Genomic DNA, 27,866 nt, shown 5'->3' with positions numbered 1-27,866 from the left:
TTCTCCTGACATTAGTTATTTTGTGGATTTATGAAGCACCTTTCCGTGAACTGTCAATCTCTAAATTGTCTGTAAAATATGGTCCATTGGGTAAAGGATTAGAATTATTCATAAGATAGTTTCTACCTCAGTTGGTGCTGAAATTACTCACTCAGGGTATAATTAAGTCATAGATACATTGGCCTTCATGTGGATAAGGTGGAAAGGAAAAAATTTCTGTTCCGATTGGGTGTTTTCTGATGTTTGACAAGCATATGGTGTGTTAATCCATGAACTGAGGAACACTCAGAGTCCCTGTGAAGTTTTTTTGGTTTTTGTTTCTTTTCTCCCAAGAGAACTGGAGAAGAACTGACTAGGGAGGGAAGGAGTAAGAACTGGAAAAGCTTAAGGTTGTAACCAGGACGACAGCAATGAAATCTGATGGATAAGGACGAAGTAACAAAGTTGCAGCTTGAGAAAGAAGAAAGCAGCAAAAAGGAGGACTGGTGCCAAGATTCTAGGCTGAGCGGGCACAGGGCTTGGGTGTGCCAGGGTGTTCTGAGAGGGTCAGGACAGGCTGTACCCTCTCGTGGCTGGCCTCCCCCTGCATACAGAGAGCCTGAACAGAGAGCCTTGCGTTTACTTACCCCCTTGACTTGCCCAACCCTTCCACAGAGATGATGTACGAACATGGCCTGGTGAGTGCACGTGCAAGCTAACAAAGTACAAATGCTCAGACATTGCAGACAAATTAAAATTTATTGAGACAAACAAATGCACCTACTCAGGACTACAGTTAAGCATTTACTATTAACCAAAAGAGTCGTGTTCACATTCCAGATAAGTCTACATGGGAAAGCATTCAGAATTTACTAGGTTTTTCTACTTCACTATTTCATCTACAATAGGGACAACAAACTTGACACCCAGGAGTTGGTGGGCTCTCATTACATTGCTACACATGGAACAGAGACAGACAACAGTGACTTTGAGAAAAAGGTATAAAAAGACCAAAACCACCCACTGTAGAAAGGGCTCTTGGATGTTACTGTACAGTGTGGTCAAGGTTAAAAACAAAACTGTAGATGGCATCCTGGGAGGAGGAGAGGGGCAGACCTGGACAGACATGTTGTCATTCACTGCGAGGTGTGGGAAGATGGGCATAAAGGAGGAAGAACTGGTTCAGTAGGAAGGTATTCCCTACCTTGCCTACAACATGCCTAGAATGTTGGTGGAAACAAAAAGACACTAATATAGTAGACAACTAACCGTTGTGGAATAAAATTCTGGGGCTTAACTTAGATGCTAAGGAAATGGTATCAAATAAAAGAACCATTTATAGAATAAGAATAAAACCATTCACTAAGGAGGTTCCAAAATGAGTTATTGAAGTTTCAACTCCATACCTGTCTCCAATAAGGGAATGATTATCACAGTACTATATTTTTCAATCAAGATTTTGATGGATACTTTGTCAATATATAAAGGACTCCTGCCAAAAAAAAAAAAGAAAAGAAAAAAATTCTTCCAAGGACTAAGTAACTAAAAAGTCACATCTTTAGTACTTATGCAAAGTTTCTTTGAAAAAAACTAATGCTGTCTTAGCAAACTGAGGCATGAAAAGTGGCATTAATGTTGTTCCATTGATTTTGGGTTCCAGTCTTAGGAGGGCTTTTTATTTAATATTTTAATGAATCAAAATATCTTCTTGGAATATCTCTGAAAATGAGCATCTCATTACCTTCCTGGGAATTGACTAGTGAGCACTCTTCTCCATCATTAAGTTAATGCTAAGGATCTTTAAGTGTCATCTTAATTTGACACTTGTCATAAGATAATTAGGCAAATTAAATTCAGTGGTTCACTCTGTTCCTAGAAGTCTCTCTAAGTGAAACCAATTTGTCGATTTTAATTTGTTCTCTTGTGCATTTTTCTAAGTTCAGAGGAGACAATAACAATGGTTTTCTCTGATGGCCTAGACTGAGATTTTTTAATATGTCTCGATTCTTTTATATACGTGATTATAATTTAGCTGCAATTAAGCACCTGTTTTTATAAATTATCATCTCAGAGTTTTGTTCAAATGAGAAGAAAAACTGAAACCAGAGTGATGGAGCTGAGATCTCAGTACAGAGCTTGCCTGTGGTCACCTGACACCTAGGGTCCTGGCTGGTCTCACTTCTTTCAGGCTGAACAAGTTCAGTGTATCAAGTAAGTTCATGTCCCATCTGAGCCAACTCCAGGGATAAGGCAAGTGGGCCTGGCCAAAGCAGGGATTTGAAATTACTAGTTTGAGGTGAGCTGGTAAAGTAGAAATAAATGGTCAGTTTGGGGTAGGGATTGGTCAGCTGCCACTATAATCCTAGTTTGGCTGAATATATTTTTTGCCTGAGTTTGTGTGGCCTCCTTATGGACTGGCTGGAGTGCAGGAAGGGAAGAAAAACAAATGTGGGCCACAGAGCCTTGCTGGGTGGCTGGTGGGGAAGGTGAAAACCAGGTGGGGCAGGAGCTTAAGGCCCATACTGAACTAAATGGGGCCACTTGGAAGACTACTCTTTGGTACTTGTATCGGGAGAAATCCTAAAGATTGTAGAGATGATGGCCCTACCAAATTTGGAGATGGATTCTAATCAGGAGTTGACTTAGGGCAAAGAAATGCAACGGTGAAGGGCTTTCGTCATGAGTCCTTTGACACATGTATGGGGGAGGGGATGAGCACAGGATTAGCTCTTTATTCCACCCTGGCTTCCCATGTGCTGCCATAAAGTTCTTTCTGGGCCTCCATCTGAGATTCTTTACAAATGTTAAGTGATCAAAGAAAATCTGTAGAGCTTTTGTAGCCTTATCATGATGTGTGGATAGATAGGCAAAACTAAAAGATTGAGTTAAGGATGCAAAATTTTCTTCTGCTAAGGAACAGCAAGGAGACTGTCTTCTTAGAGAGCAGGGGCTATGTGTACATGCCTTACAAAAAGCCCTTGAGTAGGTAGGGGAGAGAGGGGCCTGCCACAGACAGGACTGCCACAGCCCGAAGCGGGGTTGCAGCTGAAATGACAGCAATGGCTTGTGAAGCTGCCCACGTGGGAGTCTCATGGCTTCTGCGAGGAAAGCGATTTAGGCAGACAGAGGCTTATCCAAATCAAAGAGGCTTCCAGTAGCTCTGCTGCCGCAGATGGAAGCAGCCTCCTCAGCCTGTAGGCTACAAGTGCCAACTGGTAGTGCAAAAAAAAGGACTTTGATACAGATTTGCTATTCCAGAAATGACGATCCAGGTCTAGACAAGCTGACAAATGTGTAATTGTTTTTCAAAGTTTTTTAATAGATACCCAACTCCCCCCCCCCTTTTTTTCAGAGTGGTGTGTACAGTGTCTTCTGTATATACTTACCTATTTATGCACGTACAGACAGAAGTATCCAGATACCTTTTTAAAATAAAATCAATTCCCCAAAGGGACTCTTGACTGAATTAAGGCTGTTATTTGTAGGAAGCCAGATCGAGTGAAGTGAAAAACTGATTTGTAATAATAGACACCAGGGGTGGCGGGGGGTAGGTTGGGCAGGGAGGAAAAGGTACAGTGTGGTGTGTTTTCCACAACATCTACAGGACACAAGAAAAGCACTTAGACACAGTAAGGCCGGGAACCATGCTGTAATAACCACCCATGTGGGTGACTGGAAAGGGTCTTTGACGTTTAGAGGGTGGGGGCTCCCTGCACTGTCAGAATCCCACATACATCACATGCTTGTTGTAAAAAAAAAACTCACAGAAGGGAAGGAGGCTCTCATTCGGCCAGCCATTCCCCTGTCTAAAAACAAAGCACAACACCCTTCTTCCCACACGCCGTATGCAAAATCAGCATGATCCGGGAACAAGGAGTTGTCTTCCAAAACCCTAGCTTGGGTGGAGAGGGCGATGATGGAGAAGAGGCTGTGTGCTGTGGAGTCTTAGAGACAAATGCAGGAACGGGAAGTGACTTGCAATTCTGTGCAGACCTCGTGTCCTCCTCCGTGTGGGAACTACCATATGTACCCGACCTCATCCTCTTTGTCGTCATCCTCATCCTCGTCATCCTCCGTCACCGCCCGGGCATGCACCCGCGGCTTCCCCAGTCTGTCCTTGGGTCCAAGCTCCTGCTCATCCTCCAGGTCATCCAGCAGAACCACAGAGCCACCGCTGCCAAAATCCCCCGAGGTCTCCTGCTCCTCCTCTGAAAGGAGGAAGAAGAGATGGAAGGTAAGTTTCTGCTATGCCTCACAACCTCCTTAGCTGTAGAGCAAAACCATGCAGTTTACCTTCTGATCATAGGAGCATCCCCATCTACCTGGTCGGGACCACAAGCTTTAGTCTGTTAAAAGCTCCAGAATTCTAGGGAGGTTTATCTTGAGAGTCACTCTTGGCCTGCAGCCAGTCCCTGACTGTCAAAAACTGCTATCCAGTTCAATGGTCATGGTGAGCTCCTGCCACTCAGAAAACTAGCTATGCATCATTTCATGTGATTCCAGGTTTACTGTATCTCCATTGTCAACTTGCTCACTGTAGACCACAGTGACTTCTTGAGATTCTTCTGCCCAGATCCTCATACAGTGAGTACCTACAAGTCTCTAGAGGTCACTGAGGGGCAGGTAGAGAAGGCCTTACTCACCGCAGTTCACAGCGCCCTGTTTCCTGGAGCCAGCTAGCTCATTGCCATATTTATCCACACACCAGCACTGCCCCGTGCTGCCATGGCACTGTGTGGCTTTGTAATAGCCCTCCTCATTACACCGAGGGATGAATGCTCCTAGGGGAACAAAAGGTACAGCTTGAATCAGAAAGTCAAAATTGCTCAGTTGTGTCTGACTCCTTGTGACCCCATGGACTATACAGTCCATGGAATTCTCTAGGCCAGAATACTGGAGTGGATAGCCTTTCCTTTCTCCAGGGGATCTTCCCAACCCAGGGATCGAACCCAGGTCTCCCGCATTGCAGGCGGAGCCACAAGGGAAGCCCAAGAATACTGGAGTGTGTAGCCTATCCCTTCTCCAGTGGATCTTCCTGACCCAGGAATCATACCCGGGTCTTCTGCATTACAGGCAGATTCTTTACGAACTGAGCTTGAATCAGAGAAGTGCACAGATAGAGTTAATGCCTTCTAAGACAGACAACTTCTGTAGAAAAACATCTACTTCTGCTTTATTGATTATGCCAAAGCCTTTAACTATGTAGATCACAACAAACTGTGGAAAATTCAAGAGATGGGAATACCAGACTATCATACTTGGCTCTTGAGAAATCTGTATGCAGGTCAAGAGGCAACAGTTAGAACTGGACATGGAACAACAGACTGGTTCCAAATCAGGAAAGGAGTATGTCAAGGCTGTATATTGTCACCCTGCTTATTTCACTTATATGCAGAGTACATCATGAGAAATGCCAGGCTGGATGAACCACAAGTTGGAATCAAGATTGTTGGGAGAAACATCAAGAACCTCAGAAACGCAGAAGACACCACCCTTCTGGCAGAAAGAGGAGAGGAACTAAAGAGCCTCTTGATGAAAGTGAAAGAGGACAGTGAAAAAGCTGGCTTAAAACTTAACATTCAAAAAACAAAGATCATGGCATCAGGTCCCATCACTTCATAGCAAATAGATACGGAAACAATGGAAACAGTGAGAGATTTTATTTTCTTGGGCTCCAAAACCACTGCAGATGGTGACTGCAGCCATGAAATTAAAAGATACTTGCTCCTAGGAAGAAAAGCTATGACCAACCTAGACAGCATATCAAAAAGCAGAGACATTACTTTGCCGACAAAGGTCCATCTAGTCAAAGCTATGGTTTTTCCAGTAGTCATGTATGGATGTAAGTTGAACTATAAAGAAAGCTGAGCACCAAAGAATTGATGCTTTTGAACTGTGGTGTTGGAGAAGACTCTTGAGAGTCCCTTGGACTGTGAGGAGATCCAACCAGTCGAGCCTAAAGGAAATCAGTCCTGCATATTCACTAGAAGGACTGATGCTGAAGCTGAAACTGCAGTATTTTGGCCACTTGACTCATTGGAAAAGACCCTGATGATGGGAAAGATTGAAGGCAGGAAGAGAAGGGGATGACAGAGGATGAGATGGTTGGATGGCATCACCGACTCAATGGACATGAGTTTGAGCAAGCTCCAGGAATTGGTGATGAACAGGGAAGCCTGGCGTGCTGTAGTCCATGGGGTCTCAAAGAGTTGGACATGAATGAGTGGCAACTGAAGACAGACAAGAGGGCTCACACATCGGACAGTATTTGTTGTTGAGCCAGCAAGAAAGAATGGCATGCTTCATTATAATCTAGTCAAGGTTTCAGGGGCCTAGGACTTACTCAAGGTTAGCCAGGATTCCTTCTTTGATCATGAGTTCTACTTTTCCCTGTGGTCCTACTCTTACTTTAATTTCAGAATTTTCCCAAATTTTATTGAAATATAATCGACATATAATTGGCCTGGTCTTCCCAGGTGGTGCTAATAGTAAAGAATCCGCCTGCCAATACAGAAGACACAAGAGACATGGGTTTGACTCCTAAATCAGGAAGATCCTCTGGAAGAGGAAATGGCAATCCACTCCAGTATTCTTGCCTGGGAAATTCCATGGACAGAGGAGCCTGGCAGGCTACAGTCCATGGGGCTGCATGGATTTGGACACGACTGAGCAACTGAGCACACACACACATTGTTGACATATAGCACTGTAGAAGATTAAGGTGTACAGCATAATGGTTTGACTTATATACTGTGAAATGATAACCATAAGAATTTTTGGTTACATCCAACATCTCATATAGAAAAAAAGTTTTTTTCCTTGTGCGAACTCTCAGGATTTACTCTCTTAACACTTTCATATCTACTATACTACAGTGTTAACTATAGTATAGTATATACTATATTGTGTTGTATATCTTCAATATATATTTATCTCTTAACTGGAAGTTTGTACCTTTTGACCATCTTCATTCAATTCTCCCACTGTCGATACCCTGCCTGTGTTTACCATGAGTTTCATCTATTAATATTTCTTCATGACTTTAAGATTAGACATACAAGTGACCACATGCACAGAGCTGGACGCGGCTGAAGCGACTCAGTAGCAGTGGCAGTAGCAGCAGACCATATGGTATTTTCTTTCTCTGACTTATTTCACTTAGGATAATGCCCTCAGCATCCATCTATGTTGTGGCAATTGGGAAGATTTCCTTTCTTTTTTATGGATGAATGATATACTGTTATACACATATACTCACACACACACACACACCCATGCATACACTTCTTTATCCATTCATCCATCAAAGAACACTTAGGTTGTTTTCATATCTTGGCCAATGTGAACATGAGTGTGCAGATTTCTCTTTAGTATATTCATTTCCTTTGGATATATCCCCAGAAGTGAATTTCTGGATCATATGATGCTGCTGCTGCTAAGTCACTTCAGTCGTGTCCGACTCTGTGCGACCCCGGAGATGGCAGCCCACCAGGCTCCCCCATCCCTGGGATTCTCCAGGCAAGAACACTGGAGTGGGTTGCCATTTCCTTCTCCAATGCATGAAAGTGAAAGTGAAAGTGAAATCACTCAGTCGTGTCTGACTCATAGCGACCCCATGGACTGCAGCCCACCAGGCTCCTCCGTCCATGGGATTTTCCGGGCAAGAGTACTGGAGTGGGCTGCCATTGCCTTCTCTGCTGGATCATATAGTAGTTTTTTTTTTTTTTTTTAATTTGGGGGGGAACCTCCATACTGTTTTATTCCATTGTGGCTGCACCAATTTATAATCCGAGCAACAGTGCACAACAGTTCTCCTTTTCCCACATCCTTGCCAGCATTTGTTATTCCTGTTATTCCTTTTTCACAATAGCTCTTCTCACAGGCAGAAGCTGATATCTTACTGTGGTTTTGGTTTGCATTTCCCTGATGATTAGTGATGCTGAGCACCTTTTCATGTCCCTGTTGACTATTGCAAATTGTATCATCTGCAAACAAAGAAAATTTTACATATTCCTTTCCACCTTGGATGACTTATTTCTTGCCTGATTGCTCTGTCTAGGACTTCCAGTACTACACTGAATAGGAGTGGTGATACCTTTGTCTTTTTTCTTGATCTTAGAGGAAAAGCTTTAAACCTTTCACCATTGAATAGGCTGCAAGCTGTGGTTGTCATATGTGGTCTTTATTAAATTGGGGTACATTGCTTTAATACATAATTTATTGAGGTTTTTATCATGAACAGATGTTCAGTTTTGTCAAATGGATTTACTGCATCCATTGAGATGATCATATATTTTTCTTTCATTCTATTAATGTGATGCATCACTTGGCTGATTTGTATGTGTAGAACCATCATTACATCCCAGGGATAAATCCTACTTGATCATGGTGAATAATCCTTTTAATGTGATGCTTACTTTGGTTCACTAGTATTTTATTGAGAAATTTGTTTTTGTGCATCTATATTCATCTGGGATATTGGCCTGTAGTTTCCTTGTAGAGTTTATTCTGGCTTTAGTAACAAGGTAACTCTGGCTTCATAAAATGAGTTTGGGAGTGTTCCTCCCCTCTGAAATTTTTGGGAAGAGTTTGAGAATGATTGGTATTCTTCTTTAAATATCTGGTAAAATTCACCAGTGAAGCTATCTGCTCTTGGTCCATTCTTTCCTGAGAGACTTTTCATTACTGATTCAATCTACTCACTAGTCTGTTCAGATTTTCTGTTTCTTCCTGATTAAAGGTTTTTTTTTAATACTTGAGAGAATCATAGGATTTTTTAATCCTTTATATATTTATAATGAGTGGCACAATAAAAAAAATACCTGTTTTCCTGGAATAAATACTACTTGGTCATGATATATTGGATTTAATTTGCTGATCCTTTTATATCTGTGTTACTCAGTGATAGAGGTATATAATTTTGTTCAATTTCTATATCAAAGCAACTCTTTTGTAAACTGATTCAGGTACTTTTCTTTTTCTATACTCCAGATGTTTTGTATAAAATGAGAATGATCTCCATAAAGTATTCAGCTGTAGAAATATGTTGAGCCTAGTGCCTATTTTAGGAGGTGACAGTAGTATTTTGATTTAAATTAATTTTTTTCTTAGTTGAGTCTTCTTTTTCTTCATGACCCAAATATGGTAATTCATAATTGTTATGAGTCAGTTTATAGCAATGGTTTTCAAAGTGTGGGCCCAGAAGCAGCTGCAGCATCAGTGGGAAATAGCTTAGAAATTTTTTGAGTTTATCCCAAACCTACTGAGTTAAGAACTTTGACCGTAGGGCCCAGAAAACTAATAAACTCTCCAAGTGTTTCTGATGCACAGTGAAGTTTCAGAACCACAAACTTATAGTATGCATCTATATCTGTGGTTACAAGGCTTCCCAGGTAGCTCAGTGGTAAAAGAATCTGCCTGCCAATGCAGGAATTGCAAGAGATGCAAGTTCAATCCCAGGGTCAGGAAGATCCCCTGGAAGAGGAAATGGCAACCTACTCCAGTATTCCTGCCTGGAGAATACCATGGACAGAGGAGCCCGGCAGGCTACAATCCATAGGATTGCCAAGAGTTGGACACAATTGAGCATGCACGTGTGCATATCAGAGGTTACATCCCATTTTTAAATTCATGAGAACATTTGAGACTTTCATGTTGTCAAAGGTTTGTCTATTTGATTTGTTTTTGCTTTAGTCTCAACTGTATTGTCCTTACAGCTTATTTGAAATTTTAGGTTTCTTTTTCTCCAGAAATGCATTTGAAGCCATGACTGTTCCTCTAAGTTTCATTTTAGTTGCTTCTCTCTCTCTCTCTCTTTTTGGCACACAGTGCTTTTATTTTCACTCATGTCTAAATGTTTTGTATTTTTACTTTATTCAGTTTTGACTACTAAAAACAGTCTAGACATGTAAGATTGCATAATCTTCTTTTACTTCCACTTGTAGAGAATGAATATGATCTATGGTACTTTTTTGAGATATTTAGTTTCAACTTTCTTGCTTTTTTTTTCTGTGACTCTATTTCTGCTTTTTCTTTTTAATTGGAGGCTAATTACTTTACAATATTGTGGTGGTTTTTGCCATACATTCACATGAATCAGCCATGGATGTACATGTGTTCCCCATCCTGACCCTCCTTCCCACCTCCCTCCCCATCCCATCCCTCAGGGTCATTCCAGTGCACCAGCCCTGAGCACCCTGTCTCATGCATCAAACCTGGACTGACTATCTATTTCACATATGATAATATACATGTTTCAATGCCATTCTCTGAAATCATCCCACCCTCATCTTCTCCCACAGAGTCCAAAAGTCTGTTCTTTACATCTGTGTCTCTTGCTATTTCACATATAGGGTCATTGTTATCATCTTCCTAAATTCCATATATATGCATTAATATACTGTATTAGTGTTTTTCTTTCTGACTTACTTCACTCTGTATAATAGGCTCCAGTTTCATCCATCACATTAGAACTGATTCAAATGCATTCTTAACAGCTGAGTAATATTCCATTGTGTATACGTACCATAGCTTTCTTATCCATTCATCTGCTGATGGACATCTAGGTTGCTTCCATGTCCTGGCTATTGTAAACAGTGCTGTGATGAACATTGGGGTACACGTGTCTCTTTCAATTCTGGTTTCCTCAGTGTGTTTGCCCAGCCGTGGGATTGCTGGGTCATATGGCAATTCTATTTCTAGTTTTTTAAGGAATCTCCACACTGTTCAGCATTTATTGTTCATAGACTTTTTGATAGCCATTCTAACTGTCATGAAATAGTACCTCATTGTGGTTTTGATTTGCTTTTTTCTGATAATGAGTGATTTTGAGCATCCTTTCATGTGTTTGTTAGCCATCTGTATGTTTTCTTTGGAGAAATGTCTGTTTAGTTCTTTGGCCCATTTTTTGATTGGGTCACTTATTTTTCTGGAATTGAGCTACAGGAGTTGCTTGTATATTTTTGAGATTAATTATTTGTCAGTTGCTTCATTTGCTATTATTTTCTCCCATTCTGAATGTTATCTTTTCACCTTGCTTATAGTTTCCTTTGTTGTGCAACAGCTTTTAATTTTAATTAGGTCTCTCTTGTTTATTTTTGCTTTTATTTCCAATATTCTAGGAGGTGGGGCATAGAGGATCCTGCTGTGATTTATGTCGGAGAGTGTTTTGCCTATGTTCTCTTCTAGGAGTTTTATAGTCTCTGGTCTTCCATTTAGACCTTTAATCCATTTTGAGTTTATTTTTGTGTATGGTGTTAGAAAGTGTTCTAGTTTCATTCTTTTAAAGTGGTTGACCAGTTTTCCCAGCATCACTTGTTAAAGAGATCGTCTTCTCCATTGTATATTCCTGCCTCCTTTGTCAAAGATAAGGTGTCCATAGGTGCATGGATTTATCTCTGGGCTTTCTATTTTGTTCCATTGATCTATGTTTCTGTCTTTGTGCCAGTACCATACTGTCTTGATGACTGTTGCTTTATAGTATAGCCTGAAGTCAGAAAGGTTGATTCCTCAGGTTCCATTCTTCTTTCTCAAGGTTGCTTTGGCTATTTGAGGTTTTTGTATTTCCATACAAATTGTGAAATTATTTGTTCTAGTTCTCTGCAAAATACCATTTGTAGGTTGATAAGGATTGCATTGAATCTATAGATTGCTTTGGGTAGTATACTCATTTTCACTATATTGATTCTTCTGATCCATGAACATGGTATATTTCCCCAACTATTTGTGTCATCTTTGATTTCTTTCATCAGTGTTTTATAGTTTTCTATATATCCATGACAAATGTGTGTTTGAAAAGACTCTCTATTCTATGCTCATGTACAAGAATACATATATTAAAATGCTAATGAATTATATTGTTCATTTCTTCTTTTGTCTCCTTGAACTAATTTTTCAAGAAGAGGTATATTTAAGTCTCTAAATAGGTTAGGTATGACAGTTCCTGCAGTTCTGTTATTTTTGTGTGTTTTTTCCTTTTTAAAAAATTTTATATTGGACTACAGTGGATTAACAATATTGTGTTAGTTTCAGGTGTATAGTAAGGTGATTCAGTTATACATATACATATATCTGGATTCCCTGGTGGCTCAGATGATAAAGAGTCTGCCTGCAATGCAGGAGAAATGGGTTCGATCCCCAAGTCAAGAAGATTCCCCTGGAGAAGGAAATGGCAACCCACTCCAGTAGTCTTGCCTGGAAAATCCCATGGATGGGGAGTCTGGCAGGCTATAGTCCAGAGGGTCACGAAGAGTCAGACATGAGTTGAGTGATTTCACTTTCACTTATTCTTTTTGAAATTATTTTCCTATTTACTTTATTACAGAATATTGAATAGTGTTCCCTGTGCTAACAGCAGATCTTTGTTCACTATTTTAAATGTAGTCGTCTATGTCAACCCTACAATTTTCTTTCTTTGTGTGATCTTGCCTGGTTTTTGTATTAGGGTGATGGTGGCCTCATGGATAGAGTTTGGGAGTGTTCCTTCCTTTGCAATTTTTTGGAAGAGTTTCAGAAGATAGGTGTCAGCTCTTTTCAAAATATCTGAGAGAATTCGCCTGTGAAGCCATTTGATCCTGGACTTTTGTTTGTCAGGAGTTTTTAAATCACAGTTTCAATTTCAGTGCTTATGATTAGTCTGTTCATATTTTGTATTTCTTCCTGGTTCAGTCTTGGAAGGTTGCATCTTTCTGAGAATTCACTCATTTCTTGATTGTCCATTTTACTGGCACGTAGTTGCTTGTAGCTGCCTATTATGATCTTTTGTATTTCTGTGGTGTCCATTGTAACTTCTCCTTTTATATTTCTAAATTATTGATTTGAGTCCTCTCCCTTTTTTTCATGATGAGGCTGGCTAAAAGTTTATCAATTTTGTTTATCTTTTCAAAGAATCAGCTTTTAGTTTCATTGATCTTTTCTATTGTTTTCTCTATTTCATTTATTTCAGCTATGATCTTTATGATTTCTTTCCATCTACTAACTTTTTGAGTTTTGTTCATACTTCTTTCTCTAGTTGCTTCAGGCATAAGGTTAGGTTGTTTATTTGGGGTTTTTCTTGTTTTCTGAGGTAAGATTGACTTGCTATAAACTTTCCTCTTAAAACTGATTTTTTGCTGTGTCTCATAGGTTTTGGGTGGTCATGTTTTCATTGTGATTTGTCTCTAGATATTTTTTTATTTCTTTGATTTCTTCAGTTATCCATTGGTTGTTTACTAGCATATTGTTTAGCTGCCACATATTTGTGTTTTTACAGTGTTTTTCTTGTAGTTGATTTCTAATCTCACAGGGTTGTGGTCGGAAAAGGTGCTTGATATGATTTCAGTTTTCTTAAATTTACCAAGGCTTGCTTTGTGGCCCAACATGTGATTACTCCTGGAGAATGCTCCATGTGCATTTGAAAAGAATGTGTATTCTGCTGCTTTTAGATGGAGTGTTCTATAAATAAGTCCATCTGGTCTAATGTATCATCCAAGGTCTGTGTTTCCTTATTGATTTTGTGTCTGGATCATCTGTTAAAGTCCCTTACTTTTACTGTGTCACTATCAATTTCTCCTTTTATGGCTATTAATATTTTCCTTATATATTGCAGTGCTCCTATGTTGGGTGCATATATAGTTACAATTGTTATAATGTTACATTTTGTTTTAAAATTATAGGTATACCTGTTGAGATATAGTAATAGTATAGTAAAAGAAACATTTCAGCAAGATAATATTACATCATTCTCTTAAGAACTAAAAACAAAGTAGGCAGCTTTTAATAGTATCTGTCTCACAATAAATGAGTTTGGCCCATTCACATTTATTGTGATTACAGATATGCTTGTTTTTATATCTACCACTGTACTTTGTGTTTCCTATCTTCCCTCTTTCCTTCTTTTTGTAGAAATGATCAAATTTTCTTTTTTCCATGGTTTTTATATATTTAAAAACTATATATTCTTTTCCCAATATTTTTATCGTTACCTTAAAATACACAGAAGTATATTTTACATAATAAGCTCTAAAGTTAATCTGTGTTTTCTTTTATTTCTGAATAAATAAAAAGCTTAACATATTTTTTCACTGACCCCAATAGTCTGAAATGTTGATTCTACCTTGTTATCAAAATATTTTTATTGTGCTTATTTATTTAGATATAGCAGCATGCCTTATGAGATAAAATGTGGAAAAGAAGTAATTCCTTCTGGGATTATTTGCCTTCTGCATATTAAAACCTTTAGTGATATTTAAGTAAGTCTTGGGTTAGTAAGCTTACTGAATCTGTGGTTTGAGAATATCTCTGTCATCACACTTGAATGATCACTGTGATAAATTTAATATTTCCAGTTCAAAGTGATTTTCTCCTCTTAAATCAGTGATACCAATCTGATTCTCACTCAATTGTAGGTAATATTTAGTTATGACAGGTTTTTTTTCATTTTTCTTAGGATGTGTTTGATGATTGTGTGCTCATCTACAATGGGATAATTCTCCTCAGTGTTATCTAAGTAGTAACATTATATGTCAGTCATCTGAGGATGGAGGTCTCTGCTTACCACTCTAGATTTCTACTGCCTAATTTTGTGATTTTTCTTTTTTTTTTAGAATGACTGTTTTTAAACTTACCTTTTATTTCTCAGACTAGACCTGGAAAGAAGGGTAGTAAGGCAGGCAGTAACCTCAGATCCAGCTACTACTCAAACAAACTACTCAATTCTAGCAACTACTCAAACAAACATTGATCACTATTCCAAGATGACTAAGCTCCCAAAGATCAAATGAGATCACAGAAAGGACATTTCCCCCAGTGAAAAGTAATTCTGCTGGTGCCACAAAGAAGCAGTGCTCATATTCTAACTTAGGTGTTCAGTCAGTGCACAGAACTCCTGGTCTGCAGGGAAAAGGAGGAAGGGGAAAAAAGAAGATGCTTTCAATAAACAAAAAGCAGGGAAGATTTTTGCCAACAAATAGAAAGCTGAGGAAATGCTGATCCTTATCCTTGAGCTGCAGTTGGAAAACAAGAGCACTTAATAGAGGAAAGAAAAATGCATACCAAGTTGAGACCCCAGGATGGTTAGAAGCAGGTGCTGTTCTATATCTATAATGTAATAAAATTATCATTTTTCCTAAGTAGGCAATAATTATACCTGATTATAATTTGTTATTGCTTGTTTTTGCTCAGAATGTGAATGCCCCTGAATACACATTTATTATATTAGATTTCCCCATGCAAAAAAATAATTTGTAGGCAGATAAATGGTATTTTTATGAGTCAGCTAGAATAATATCCCTTATGTGGAGAGGTGTGATAAAGTGTGTTTCAAAACTAGGTGGGATTCACAGTAGGAAAGAGGTAAGCCTTTTATTCCTATGAACTGGAGAAAATAAAAGATGAGACATATTATCTCAGACCACATTACTTTACAAATATATCATTATTAATGAAGCAGTAAGAAGATATCCATATATCGAAAATAAATTAATTTTTTAAAACAGCACTATTAGTTCTCTTAAGCACATCAGTAAAACCCAAAATAACTTCCCATGAGGAAGCATCAGATCATTAAACACAAGTCCTTGCACTGGAGGAAAGCCCCATGGAAGAGAGATACAGAAAGATGTATTTATGTCTTTCAATATCAGGGAAGAACCTACACTCATGTCCAGATCACAAAACTCTCGAGTTCTTGGTGAGTTGAAAAGGGTGTTATCAGAAATGGAAAGTCCGAGGCAAGCCAGTGAAGTAAGTAATTTTTATTTTTATTTTTTTTTTTAATTTTTACTTTACAATTCTGTATTGGTTTTGGCATAGATTGACAAGAAAGAAGAAATAAGATCCACTTTGAGGTAACCCAAAAATCAGATGAAGAGAAATGGCCCAAGTTCTCAGACCATCTCCATTTGACAATCTGCAACAACCTTGCCCATTTCCTTCAAGAAAATAAAGAGATAACTTCTTGAAATGGCAGGCTGTTTAGGAGATGCACCTGCTCCTGAATGCTTAACGAGAATAATCCTGAATTATTGTGTTGTGGCTGTCAGTTCTCTTTTTTAAAAGCAAGGAAAGCAATGCAGGCTCTTTTTGGGCAAACAAATGAGCTGTCTGTGATTATTTCAGCAGTACTGGTCTGAGTACCACAACTACACTTGAGTGCTGCAGAAAGGAGGGTATGGGGCAAAAGGGAACCTTCAACAGCCACCCACAGATATGCATGCCAGGGAAATACACACAGACACACACAAACACACACACACAGACACACACCACACACACACAGACACACACAGACACACACAGACACACACACAGACACACACAGACACACACACACACACCCCACTAGCTTCCACCTCAATGCTTGGATAAAAAGTAAGAGGAGAAATGTAGAGACAGGGTCCAGGGTCCACAGATGAAACAGAAATGTGTTGAAGTGCACTCAAGTCCTTGGACCGTGTCTGGTAAATTTAGAAGGGAATCAGCTCATCTTCCTCCTTGAATGGACAACTTGATCTGGGGAATATAGGAAATTCTATAATTTATAGATTTTATCATTTTAACTTGGAACACTTGAGAGCTACATTTAATGGACATACTTGAAAGAAAAAAAATCCAAGATCAGGGAGGAGTTAGCAGTAAAGACAGTGCTCAATTTCAGCTCTGGTGACCTGCCCACTGGTCTTGGGCTTACCTTTGATCTCTCTTTCAACTGATGGAGCATGTAGCATTTCTCAGCCAGCTCTCCGATCCTCAAGAGTATGTCCTGTGGCCTGTGGCATATTACCAGCTTCCTAGAAGAACCTTGTCTTGGGTAAAATGAGGCATTTCTTTCACAAAGCACTGGTCCCTAATTGAATAACTGTTGCTGTGCTAGATATTACATGAGACACGGATGGTTTAATTAGTTGTTTAAATGAGTAGCAAGAAATGGTACTCACCCAACAGGCTTTTCCCCTTGCTCAACTTCTGGATCCTGTTCATTTCATTCTGGCAAGGGAGACCTAAAAAATAATTTATGAAAGTCAGTTTCCAGATGGTAAGGGATATAATGTCTAATGATTGGCTTCACTCTTGACGTGAAATGTAGACAATGACACACCTGGGAGTGGGATTACCCATCTGCTGTTACTATGCAGCAAAACAAATTCAGGCCATTAGTGTTACTAATTTTAAAAAAACATCATATACCACTAGGTACTTAAAATAGTATTGGGGGGCTATTTGCATGTATACGGATCTTTTTTCTCACCACCAGTTTAAGCAGATATCAACTGTCTAGTAGGGTGATTTCATTATTTACTTCCTTATATTTACCACCTCGGGTGGTATGGTGGTAAAGAATATGTGTGCCAACACAGGACACACAAGAGACCACTCAGGTTCATTCCCTGGGTCAAGAAGATCCTCTGGAGTAGGAAATGGCAACCCACTCCAGTATTCTTGCCTAGAATATTCCATGGACAGAGGAGCCTGGCTGGCTACAGTCCATGGGGTTGCAAAGAACTGGACACAAATGAGCGACTGCGCATATAAGAAAAAGTCTCCTGTCAGCCAAGATTATATGAGCTGAGAACCAGCATGAAAGGTTATTAGTGGGTACATGTACTGAATCCACAGACTGGGACAAAAACTTAATCTACCCCATGTCTTGCTGCAGGATAGAAATAGGATTACAATGGCTACTTCTGACTTCATGACTCACTGCCCCAGGAAAGTCAAACATAGGTCTCTAAGGACAACTCTGAAGGTACAGAAGAGATGTAGAGAAGCAGTGAGTATAGAAGAATAAGACCTTAACTCTGGATTCTGCCACCTCCTCGCTAAGTATTAATACTTTGGACCAGTCTCTTTATTGTGCTCAGCCTCCAAGTTTCTTCATTTAAAAAACAAATGCCATTACAAACAAACTCAAGTGCAGGGCTGATAGAGTGGGAGCCACATTACTAAGGAGGGCATATGGAAGTGCATGGTACCCTTTTGACTTCCACTCCAAGCAAAAAGAAGTCGGATCACACTAATCTTAAATTTTACCATGACCTGCTATTGCAGATGCTATGGCCCTGGGAGGCTCTGCTATTTGCTTACAGTCTTCCCACGGAGACCACAACATTCTGATTCTCAGGGCACTTACATACCTCTGGTTAGAGCAGTCACCTCATTCTAGGGGCCTGGTATTACACCCCCAGGTGATCATTAGACCTGAGACGTTGCTTCTCACTCAGCCCCCACCTGGATTCTGGGGCTAAAACCACATGATTTTCTATGAACTCAAGCCCAAAGCTATCATTACAGTTAATGATGAACCACTACAAGCATTCCTATTGAAGTAAAAATCATGGCTGTATTAACATCGATTTGGAAGGACCAGCTGATGTGATTAGAAAAGAGAAATAAATGAGGTATAAAAATTGAAAAGAGAAAAAATTATCACTCTTTCCAGATAATATGACTGCACACCTGAAAAATTCAAGGAAGCCAACCAGAATAAGTATCATAAATAAAATGAGAAAAATGGATTTAATTTACACTGGCAACAATAATAAACACAAGGGAAGTATATCTGTGAGAATAAAACTTATAGCTCCACTGGTTAACAGACAAACAGTGTTCTAGGATAAAAGGAGTCAATATTATATAGCTCTCAACTCTAATTTTATCTGATTCTAAAGAAATACCAGTAAGATTTTTAAATGGAATAAACTGATTATAAAATTCAAAGAGTTCAAACCTACAGGACATATAACAATAAACATAAAAACAAGAATATTCAGGAAAATTCTGATAAAAAGATTAATGGTAGGAGGCTGTGGTTGTCATCGTTGTTCAGTCCCTAAGTCCAACTCTTTCTGATCCCATGGATGGCAATTCACCAGGCTTCCCTGTCCTTCACTATCTCCCTGAGTTTGTGCATTCATATCCATTGAGTCATTGATGCTATCTAACTATGTCATCTGCTGCCCCCTTCTCCTTTTGCCATCAATCTTTCCCAGCATCAGGATCTTTTCCAATGAGTCAGCTCTTTGCATCAGGTGGCCAAAGTATTAGAGCTTTAGCTTCAACATCAGTCCTTCTAATGAATATTCAGTGTTGATTTCCTTTAGGATTGACTGGTTTGATCTCTGTTTTCCAAGGGACTCTCAAGAGCCTTCTGAAGCACCACAATTTGAAAGCATAAATACTTCAGTGCTCAGACTTCTTTTCTAATGGCAAAAATCAAAGAGGAACTAAAGAGCTTCTTGATGAGGGTGAAAGAGGAGTGTGAAAAAACTGGCTTGAAATTCAACATTCACAAAACTAAGATCATGGCATCTACTCCCATAACTTCTTGGAAAATAAATGGAGAAAATGTAGAAATAGTGACAAATTTTATTTTATTGGGCTCCAAAATCCCTGCAGACGGTGACTCCAGGCATGAAATTAAAAGATGTTTGCTCCTAGATGTTTTTTCCTAGGGAAAAAAGCTATGACAAACCTAGACAGCATATTAAAAAGCAGAGATATCACTTTGCTGACCAAGATCTGTAAGTCAAAGTTATGGTTTTTTCAGTAGTTATGTATGGATGTGAGAGTTGAACCATGAAGAAGGCCAAAAAATTGATGCTTTAGAATTACGGTACTGGCAAAGACTCTTGAGAGTCCCTTGAACAACATGGAGGTCAAACTAGTCAATCCCTAAGGAAATCAACCCTGAATATTCAGTAGAAGGACTGATGCTGAAGATGAAGCTGCAATACTTGGGCCACCTGATGTAAAGGACTGACTCACTGGAAAAGGTCCTGAAGCTGGGAAAGATTGAGGGCAGGAGGAGAAGGGGGCAACAGAGGATGAGATGGTTGGATGGCCTCATCAACTCAATGGACACGAGTTTGAGCAAACTCTGGGAGGTGGTGAAGGACAAGGAGGCCTAGCATGCTGCAGTTCATGGCATTGCAAAGAGTTGGACACAACTTAGTGACTGAAAACAGGCTTCTAAATGGTCCAAATCTCACATCTGTATATGACCACTAGAAAAGCTATTATAGCTTGGACTACACGGACCTTGGTTGGAAAAGTGATGTCTTTGCTTTTTAGTATGCTGTCTAGGTTTGCCATAGCTTTTCTTCCAAGGAGCAAGCATCTGTTAATTTCATGACTGTAGTCATTGTCCACAGTAATTCTGGAGCCCAAGAAAATAAAATCTGTTATTGCTTCTACTTTTCCACTTCTGTTTGCCATGATGTGATGAGAGTGGATGCTATGATCTTAGTTTTTTGAATGTCGAGTTTCAAGCCAGCTTTTTCATTGTCTTCTTTCACCCTCACCAATAGTTCCTCTACATTTTCTGCCGTTAGAATGGTATCATCTGCATATCTAAGGTGGTTGATGTTTCTCCTGGCAATCTTGATTCCAGCTTGTGATTCATCCACTCTTGCATTTCTCATGATGTATGCTGCATGTAAGTTAAATAAGCATAGTGACAATATATAGCTCTGTTGTACTCCTTTCCCAATTTTGAACCAGTCCATTGTTCCATGTCTGGTTCTAACTGTTGATTCCTGACCAAGATACAGGTTTCTCAGGAAACAGGTAAGGTAGTCTGGTACTCCTATCTCTTTAAGAATTTTCCACAGTTTTTGCGATCCACACAGTCTAAGGCTTTAGCACAGTCAGTGAAGCATTAAACGTCGCTCAGTCATGCCTGACTCTTTGCAACCCCATGGACTATATAGTCCATGGAATTCTCTAGGCCAGAATGATGGAGTGGGTAGCCTTTCCTTTCTCCAGGGGATCTTCCCAACCCAGGGACTGAACCCATGTCTTCACATAGCAGGCAGATTCTTTATCAGCTGAGCCACAAGGGAAGTGTGAAGTAGTGAAGCAGAAGTAGATGTTTTTCTGGAACTCCCTTGCTTTCTCCATGATCCAATGGATGTTGGCAGTTTGATCTCTGGTCCCTTGGCCTTTTCAAAACCCAGATTGTACATTTGGAAATTCTCAGTGTACATACTGTTGAAGCCTACCTTAAAGGATTTTGAGCATAACCTTGCTAGCATGTGAAATGAGTGCAATTATATGGTAGATTGATCATTCTTTGGCAATGCCTTTCTTTGGGATTGGAATGAAAACTGACCATTTCTAGTCCTGTGGCCACTGCTGAGTTTTCCAAATTTGCTGACATGCTGCGTGCAGCAATTTAACAGCATCAACTTTTGTATTTTAAATCAGTCAGCTGGAATTCCATCACTGCCACTAGCTTTACTGGCAGCAGTGCTTCCTAAGACTGACTTGACTTCACACTCCAGGATATCCAGCATTAGGTGAGTGATCACATCATTGTGGTTATCTGGTTCATTAAGACCTTTTTTGTCAATTTCTTCTGTGTATTCTTGTCATTGCTTCTTAATCTCTTCTGCTTCTGTTAGGTCCTTACCATTTCTGTCCTTTTTGATTCCCATCCTTGCATGAAATGTTCCCTTGATATCTCCAATTTTCTTAAAGAGATTTCTAGTCTTTCTGATGATATTGCTTTCCTCTATTTCTTTGCATTGTTCATTTAAGAAAGCCTTCTTCACTCTCCTTGCTGTTCTTTGGAACTCTACGTTCAGTTGGGTATATCTTTCCCTTTCTCCCATGACTTTTGCTTCTCTTCTTTCCTCAACTATCTGTAAAGTCTCCTAGACAACCACCTTGCCATCTTGCATTTCTTTTTCTTGGACATGATTTTGGTCACTGCCTCTTGTACAATGGTACAAACTGTCCATAGTTCTTCAGGTACTCTGTCTACCAGATAACATCTGTTGAAGCCATTCATCACCTCCATTATATAATCATAAGGGATTTGATTTAGATCATACCTAAATGGCCTAGTAGTTTTCCCTACCTTCTTCAATTTAAGCCTGAATTTTTCAATAAGAAGCTGATGATCTGAGCCACAGTCAGCTCCAAGTCTTGTTTTTGCTGACTGTATAGAGCTTCTCCATCTTCAGCTGCAAAGAACATAATCAATCTGATTTCGCTATTGACCATCTGGTAATGTCCATGTGTAAAGTTGTCTCCTATGTTGTTGGGAAAAGGTGTTTGCTATGACCAGCGCATTCTCTTGACAAAACTCTGTTAGCCTTTGCCCTGCTTAATTTTGTACTCCAAGGTCCAACTTGCCTGTTCTTCTGGGTATCTGCTGACTTCCTACTTTGGCATTGCAATCCCCAATGATGAAAAGGACATCTTGTTTTGTGTTAGTTGTAGATGTTGTAGGTCTTCATAGAACTGGTCAACTTCAGCTTCTTAGGTATCAGTGGGTTGGGCATCCAGTTCCAGTTCAGTTGCTCAGTCATGTCCAACTCTTTGTGACCCCATTAACCACAGCACGCCAGGCCACCCTGTCCATCACCAACTCCCGGAGTCCACCCAAACCCCTGTCCACTGAGTTGGTGATGCAATCCAACCATCTCATCCTCTGTTTCCCCTTCTCCCCCTGCCCTCAATCTTTCCCAGCTTCAGGGTCTTTTCCAATGAGTCAGCTCTTCACATTAGGTGGCCAAAGTATTGGAGTTTCAGCTTCAACATCAGTCCTTCCGATGAACACCCAGGACTGATCTCCTTTAGGATGGACTGGTTGGATCTCCTTGCAGTCCAAGGGACTCTCAAGAATCCTCTCCAACACCACAGTTCAAAAGCATCCATTCTTCGTGGCTCAGCTTTCTTTATAGTCCAACTCTCACATCCTTACATGACCACTGGAAAAACCATTGCCTTGACTAGATGGACGTTTATTGACAAAGTAATGTCTCTACTTTTTAATATGCTGTCTAGGTTGGTCATAACTTTCCTTCCAAGGAATAAGTGTCTTTTAATTTCGTGGCTGCAATCACCATCTGCAGTGATTTTGGAGCCCAGCAAAATAAAGTCAGCCACTGTTTCCCATCTATTTGCCATGAAGTGACAGGACCAGATGCCACGATCTTTGTTTTCTGTATGTTGAGCTTTAAGCCAACTTTTTCACTCCCCTTTTTCACTTTCATCAAGAGGCTTTTTAGTTCCTCTTCACTTTCTGCCATAAGAGTGGTGTCATCTGCATATCTGAGGTTATTGATATTTCTCCCGGCAATCTTGATTCCAGCTTGGGCTTCTTCCAGCCCAGCGTTCCTCATGATGTACTCTGCATATAAGTTAAATAAGCAGAGTGACAATATACAGCCTTGACGTACTCCTTTTTCTATTTGGAACCAGTCTGTTGTTCCATCTCCAGTTCTATCTGTTGCTTCCTAATCTGCATACAGGTTTCTCAAGAGGCAGGTCAGGTGGTCTGGTATTCCCATCTCTTGAAGAATTTTCTACAGTTTATTGTGATCCACACAGTCAAAGGCTTTGGCATAGTCAATAAAGCAGAAATAGATGTTTTTCTGGAACTCTCTTGCTTTTTCAGTGATCCAGCAGATGTTGGCAATTTGGTCTCTGGTTCCTCTGCCTTTTCTAAAACCAGCTTGACCATCTGGAAGTTCACGGTTCACATATTGCTGAAGCCTGGCTTGGAGAATTTTGAGCATAGATTTGGGTTTTTGTGATGTTCAATGGTTTGCCTTGGAACGGGATCAAGATCATTCTGTCTTTGAAGTTGCATCCAAGTACTGCATTTTGAATTCTTGTGGACTATGAAGACTGCTCCATTTCTTCTAAGGGATTCTTGCCCGTAACAGTAGATACAGTGGTCATCTTAATTAAATTTGCCCACTCCTGTCCATTTTAGTTTACTGATTCCTAAAATGTCAATGTTCAGTCTCTCCTGCTTGGCCACCTCCAATTTACCTTGATTCATGGACCTAACATTCCAGTTTCCTATGCAATATTATTTTTTACAGCATCAGACTTTACTTTTACCACCAGACACACCCACACTCAGCATTTGTTTCTGCTTTGGCCCAGCTGCTTCATTCTTTCCGGAGCTGTTAGTCATTTCCCTCTGGTCTTCTGCAGTAGCATATTGAACACCTTCTGACCTGGGGGCTCATATCTTTCTGCCTTTTCATACTATCCACGGGGTTCCCTAGGCAAGAATACTGGAATGGATTGCCATTTCCTCCTGCAATGCATCGTGTTTTGTCAAAACTCTTCACTATGACCCAGCCATCTTGGGTGGCCCTACATGGCATGGCTCATGGCTTCATTGAGTGATGCAAGTCCCTTTGCCATGATAAGGCATGATCCATGAAGGGGAAGAGAGAACAGACCACTAAATAATAAAACATGTCAATTAATAGGGCAGAGCACCCAGAAATAGACATACATAGAACATAAATTGTTGTATAAATGATAGAGGAAGTTGTATAAATGATAGAGGAAGTTGTATAAATGATAGAGGAAGCATTTCAAATTAGTATGGGAAAGATGGGCTAGTCAATAAATGACAAATGGGCAAGTAGTGAGCCATCTCCAAGGATAGGGACCCTGCTTGACTATACACACAAAAAACTAAAATGATAAGAGATTTCAATAAAAAATAAAACCCACAAAAGGACTAAAGAAAACAAAAGGAAATTGCTTTACTATCTCACAGTGGGAAATGCCTATGTAAGCTTAACATAAGCTGCATAGGTTCTAAGAATCCCTAAAATATAGACAGAGAAATTTGACTATCTTAAAACTTAAAATTTCTTTTTAGGAAAAACACACAAAGTCATAATTGGGGAAAAAAATAAACTATTTGCAATACATATGACTAGAACAATTCTAATAACTTTGTATAGAGAGAGTCCCTACTAAAAACAAACACACAAGAACCTAATCTATGAAAAATAAAGACATTAAGAATCTTACATTGACCTTGGAAATTATGTAACAGGTTTCTATACCCACTTTACAGATGGAAAAGCTAAGGCACAAATGGTAAAAGATTTTCCTAAAACGAGGACTGGAATAACACATTCCTTGATTATGTTCTTGGGTTTTCTCTACCGTGCTGAAAGTGGAGATCAATTAAGAGAAATGAGCCTTTTAGCATGCCATCTGATGGAGGAATGTGTTATTCTCCAGCTGTGTTTTTCTGCCTCCTGCTCCTGTCTGTCTCCCCAGTGCATGATAGATGGGCCTTCCCTACCCAGCATGGCGGTCTTGGCCACTGAGCCCCACTTCCCTCCTGCCTTACCTCCAGGCTTCTGGAAGCAGTAGCACCACTCATTGTTAGAGAGCTTGCCATCCTTGAAGGAGTCACAGGAATTGAAGAGAGGCTTGATACAGGGCTCGTACTTATCCAGGTAGATGGCGTTGATCTCTGAGTGGTCAAGCAGGAGGTCATAGTTCATATCCAACTTGTTGAACATCCAGCCCAGGGAGTCCTTGCAGATGGGCAGGATACTGGTGTCAAACCCTGTGATGGAAAGGACATGTCTCAGCCTGCTCTCTCCTGCCCTGCTGGCTTCCCAGCTTTCTGTCCCAAAGGGTGCCCCAGGGCCCACCCCCTCCCCAGGTATATTCTCAGCAGCCTTCTACCAGAATATGTGGTGGTGGTTGGTTTTTAAATGAAACAATTTAAAATGCACTAAAATGGAAGTCAGCATTTGAGGAAAATGTGTTCTAACGGGAACAAATCCCCAATGCTAATTTATCTGTTATATAAATAGTTTTCATGTATATAGAGAGTATAGATTCTATCTATACAAAGATATTAGAAATTCATAAATAGGAATTTATGAGACTTGCTTAAAACAAGGGATACCTGTTAAAGAAGAGTACAAACATGGTGAGTAAGAGGACTAATGGATAATACTGCAAACTATGCTTTTATATTGAGGAAAAATTATTTGAAAAACCAAAAGAACCTATTGTAAAAAGGATGGCAGTGAAATGAAATTAGGTGGCACAATTCAGAAGCAGTGATTATATCTCAAAGGACTGTTCAATCCCAAAGTCTGAACATTAATGGGAAAACAAGCCAGATACCTGCCTCTGTTCTCCATTTTTTTCTTTTCTGCAATCTCCTCAAGAGATACATGATATGGAATCCAAATTGACTCAGACAATCATTTCTTTCTTATTTCCCAGGGATGGGGAGGAGGGGTAGTTTTCTTAAAGAATTGTTTCTACAATGGAAACTATATGTACTCAAATAATGATGCTTGGCTTAACACTGGGGATATTAAGTCTACTGCAGACAAGCCCCAGAGAAGATATGCCCCACATCTAAAACTCATCTTTCTTTCAGAATCAAAAGCACCAGGCCATTTCAAATTATTCCATAATCTGGATTTCTAAGACTGGTTTTATTTTCCTGAGAAAATGATGAAAATAGTTCACTTTTGTGTTACTTAAGGCACTCTTCTAAGCATTTTATAGTTGATTATCTCACTGAATCCTTCTAACAGCTTATGAAATGATGCTTTATCCTCTCTAAAGATTTTTTTTTTAAGCTCAAGGTTTAAGTTACCTATTCAAGGTCATACAGCTCTGGGGCTGAGATTCAAGCCCAGGTGGCCCAACCTTGAATCTATATTCTCGGTCCCTCCTCTTCTAGGGCTGCCTCTGCCTTGCATGACATGGGATCCTCCTACCCTGAGGACATCCAGTAGGTTTGGGTGCTAATCTGAGGGATGAGCAATGCAAGGGGTGATACAGTAACTGTCAGTGAGGCTTCTGATGGGGTTGATTGTCCCTCTGGGGTTCTTACCTAGCCTGTCATTGGATTCTATGTGTCTCAGCAGGGACCCCTGCTTAGCCAGCACGATATAGGACAGAACAAAGCATGCCCACCCTTTAAAGCAGTGTCTTTACAAAAGAGTCTTCACTGTCCAGAGGTCAGTAAACTGTTGGAGCTCCTCCTCTGAGTTCTCATGGAAGCCTATGCTTCCCTCCCATTTTCAGTACCTGTAAATTAGACTCTTAGCTACTTGACAGCAAAGACTGTCTTGTTTCCTTCATAGACTCAGCCTGTAGAGGCACACAGGAAGTGCCCAATGGAATTTGTTGAGAGATGTTGTCTAGCTGTTGCAAAGTTTAGCCCCTTCCAATATAAAAATCCTTCCATTTTTAAATTTATTCTTTTTGATATCTTAAAACACATCTTAAAAAAATACCTTCTCAAGAAGAGATACTATGGAACATAATCTAGCCTCTTCTTTGACTGAAGGTCATGACTGGACAATCTCTATGTTGATGATGTCCTCAGGGGCAACTGAATAAAGGAAGATAATTTACTCTGACACTAAATGGCTCCCACTTTTGTATAGAATAATTTATGTGATATTCATCCATGTTAGAGGATATTACCATTTTAATACATAGGAAAGGGAACTTTTATTTTTTAGTGTTCCCAGAACTGAGAACTTCTTTACAAATGTTTGTCACCAAATTTTCTTCTTGGAAAACATGAATCATGGTAAAAAAAAAAAATGTACATCTATGCTAAGTTCAGTTGTGGGGGTTTTGTTTTTTGTTTATGAGCTATACATTATATAATTTAGAATCACTCACTCTTTGGTTGTAATAAAATGTAAGCAAGTTGATCTTTAAACTTTTTTGGCATCTTGAAATTGAAAACAGACTAATGTTATCTAGACCTCAAGGAAAAATCAGAAGAAACTAAATCCTGAGAAACATCATGCTGGTACTTGTTTAAATTTCTTCACAGTCCAGTGTAGAGTAGTGCACAGTCCAGTGTACATCCAATGTATGTCCAGTGTACATACAGTATGTACAATCCAGTGTACTGTATACAGTGGTGTACAGTCCAGTACACATCTAGGGCACATCTGGTGCATAGCTGGCACACAGCTGGCCATATCTGGACACAATTGGCATACAGCCCAAATGCATGTCTGGCACACAGCTGGACACATCTGGCACACAGCTGGAACACAGCTGGAATACAGCTGGAACATAGCTGGACACAGCTGGACCACAGCTGGAACACATCTGGACTACAGCTGGACACATCTGGCACA

The 27,866-nt window shown here is 39.8% G+C and overlaps 1 protein-coding gene across 2 annotated transcripts in view; it reads right to left on the bottom strand.

Annotated features, from left to right (window-relative positions):
- Positions 1-719: 719 nt before the first annotated feature.
- Positions 720-27,866, bottom strand: part of SPOCK1 (SPARC (osteonectin), cwcv and kazal like domains proteoglycan 1) — a 588,532-nt gene continuing 561,385 nt past the window's right edge. For both annotated transcript variants that reach the window (XM_040240033.1, XM_040240034.1), the window contains 4 exons: positions 25,076-25,297; positions 16,893-16,955; positions 4,623-4,760; positions 720-4,187 (listed from right to left, as the gene is read on the bottom strand). In XM_040240033.1, the coding sequence (XP_040095967.1) occupies positions 3,997-4,187; positions 4,623-4,760; positions 16,893-16,955; positions 25,076-25,297 (614 nt within the window). In that variant the 3' untranslated portion in view covers positions 720-3,996. The remainder of the gene's footprint in view (positions 4,188-4,622; positions 4,761-16,892; positions 16,956-25,075; positions 25,298-27,866) is intronic.

The sequence above is a fragment of the Oryx dammah genome, unplaced genomic scaffold, assembly GCF_014754425.2.
Source record: "Oryx dammah isolate SB20612 unplaced genomic scaffold, SCBI_Odam_1.1 HiC_scaffold_5, whole genome shotgun sequence".
Taxonomy (NCBI): domain Eukaryota; kingdom Metazoa; phylum Chordata; class Mammalia; order Artiodactyla; family Bovidae; genus Oryx; species Oryx dammah.
Note: the sequence above shows the minus strand (reverse complement) of the source record. Positions and strands in the feature narration are given on the sequence as shown.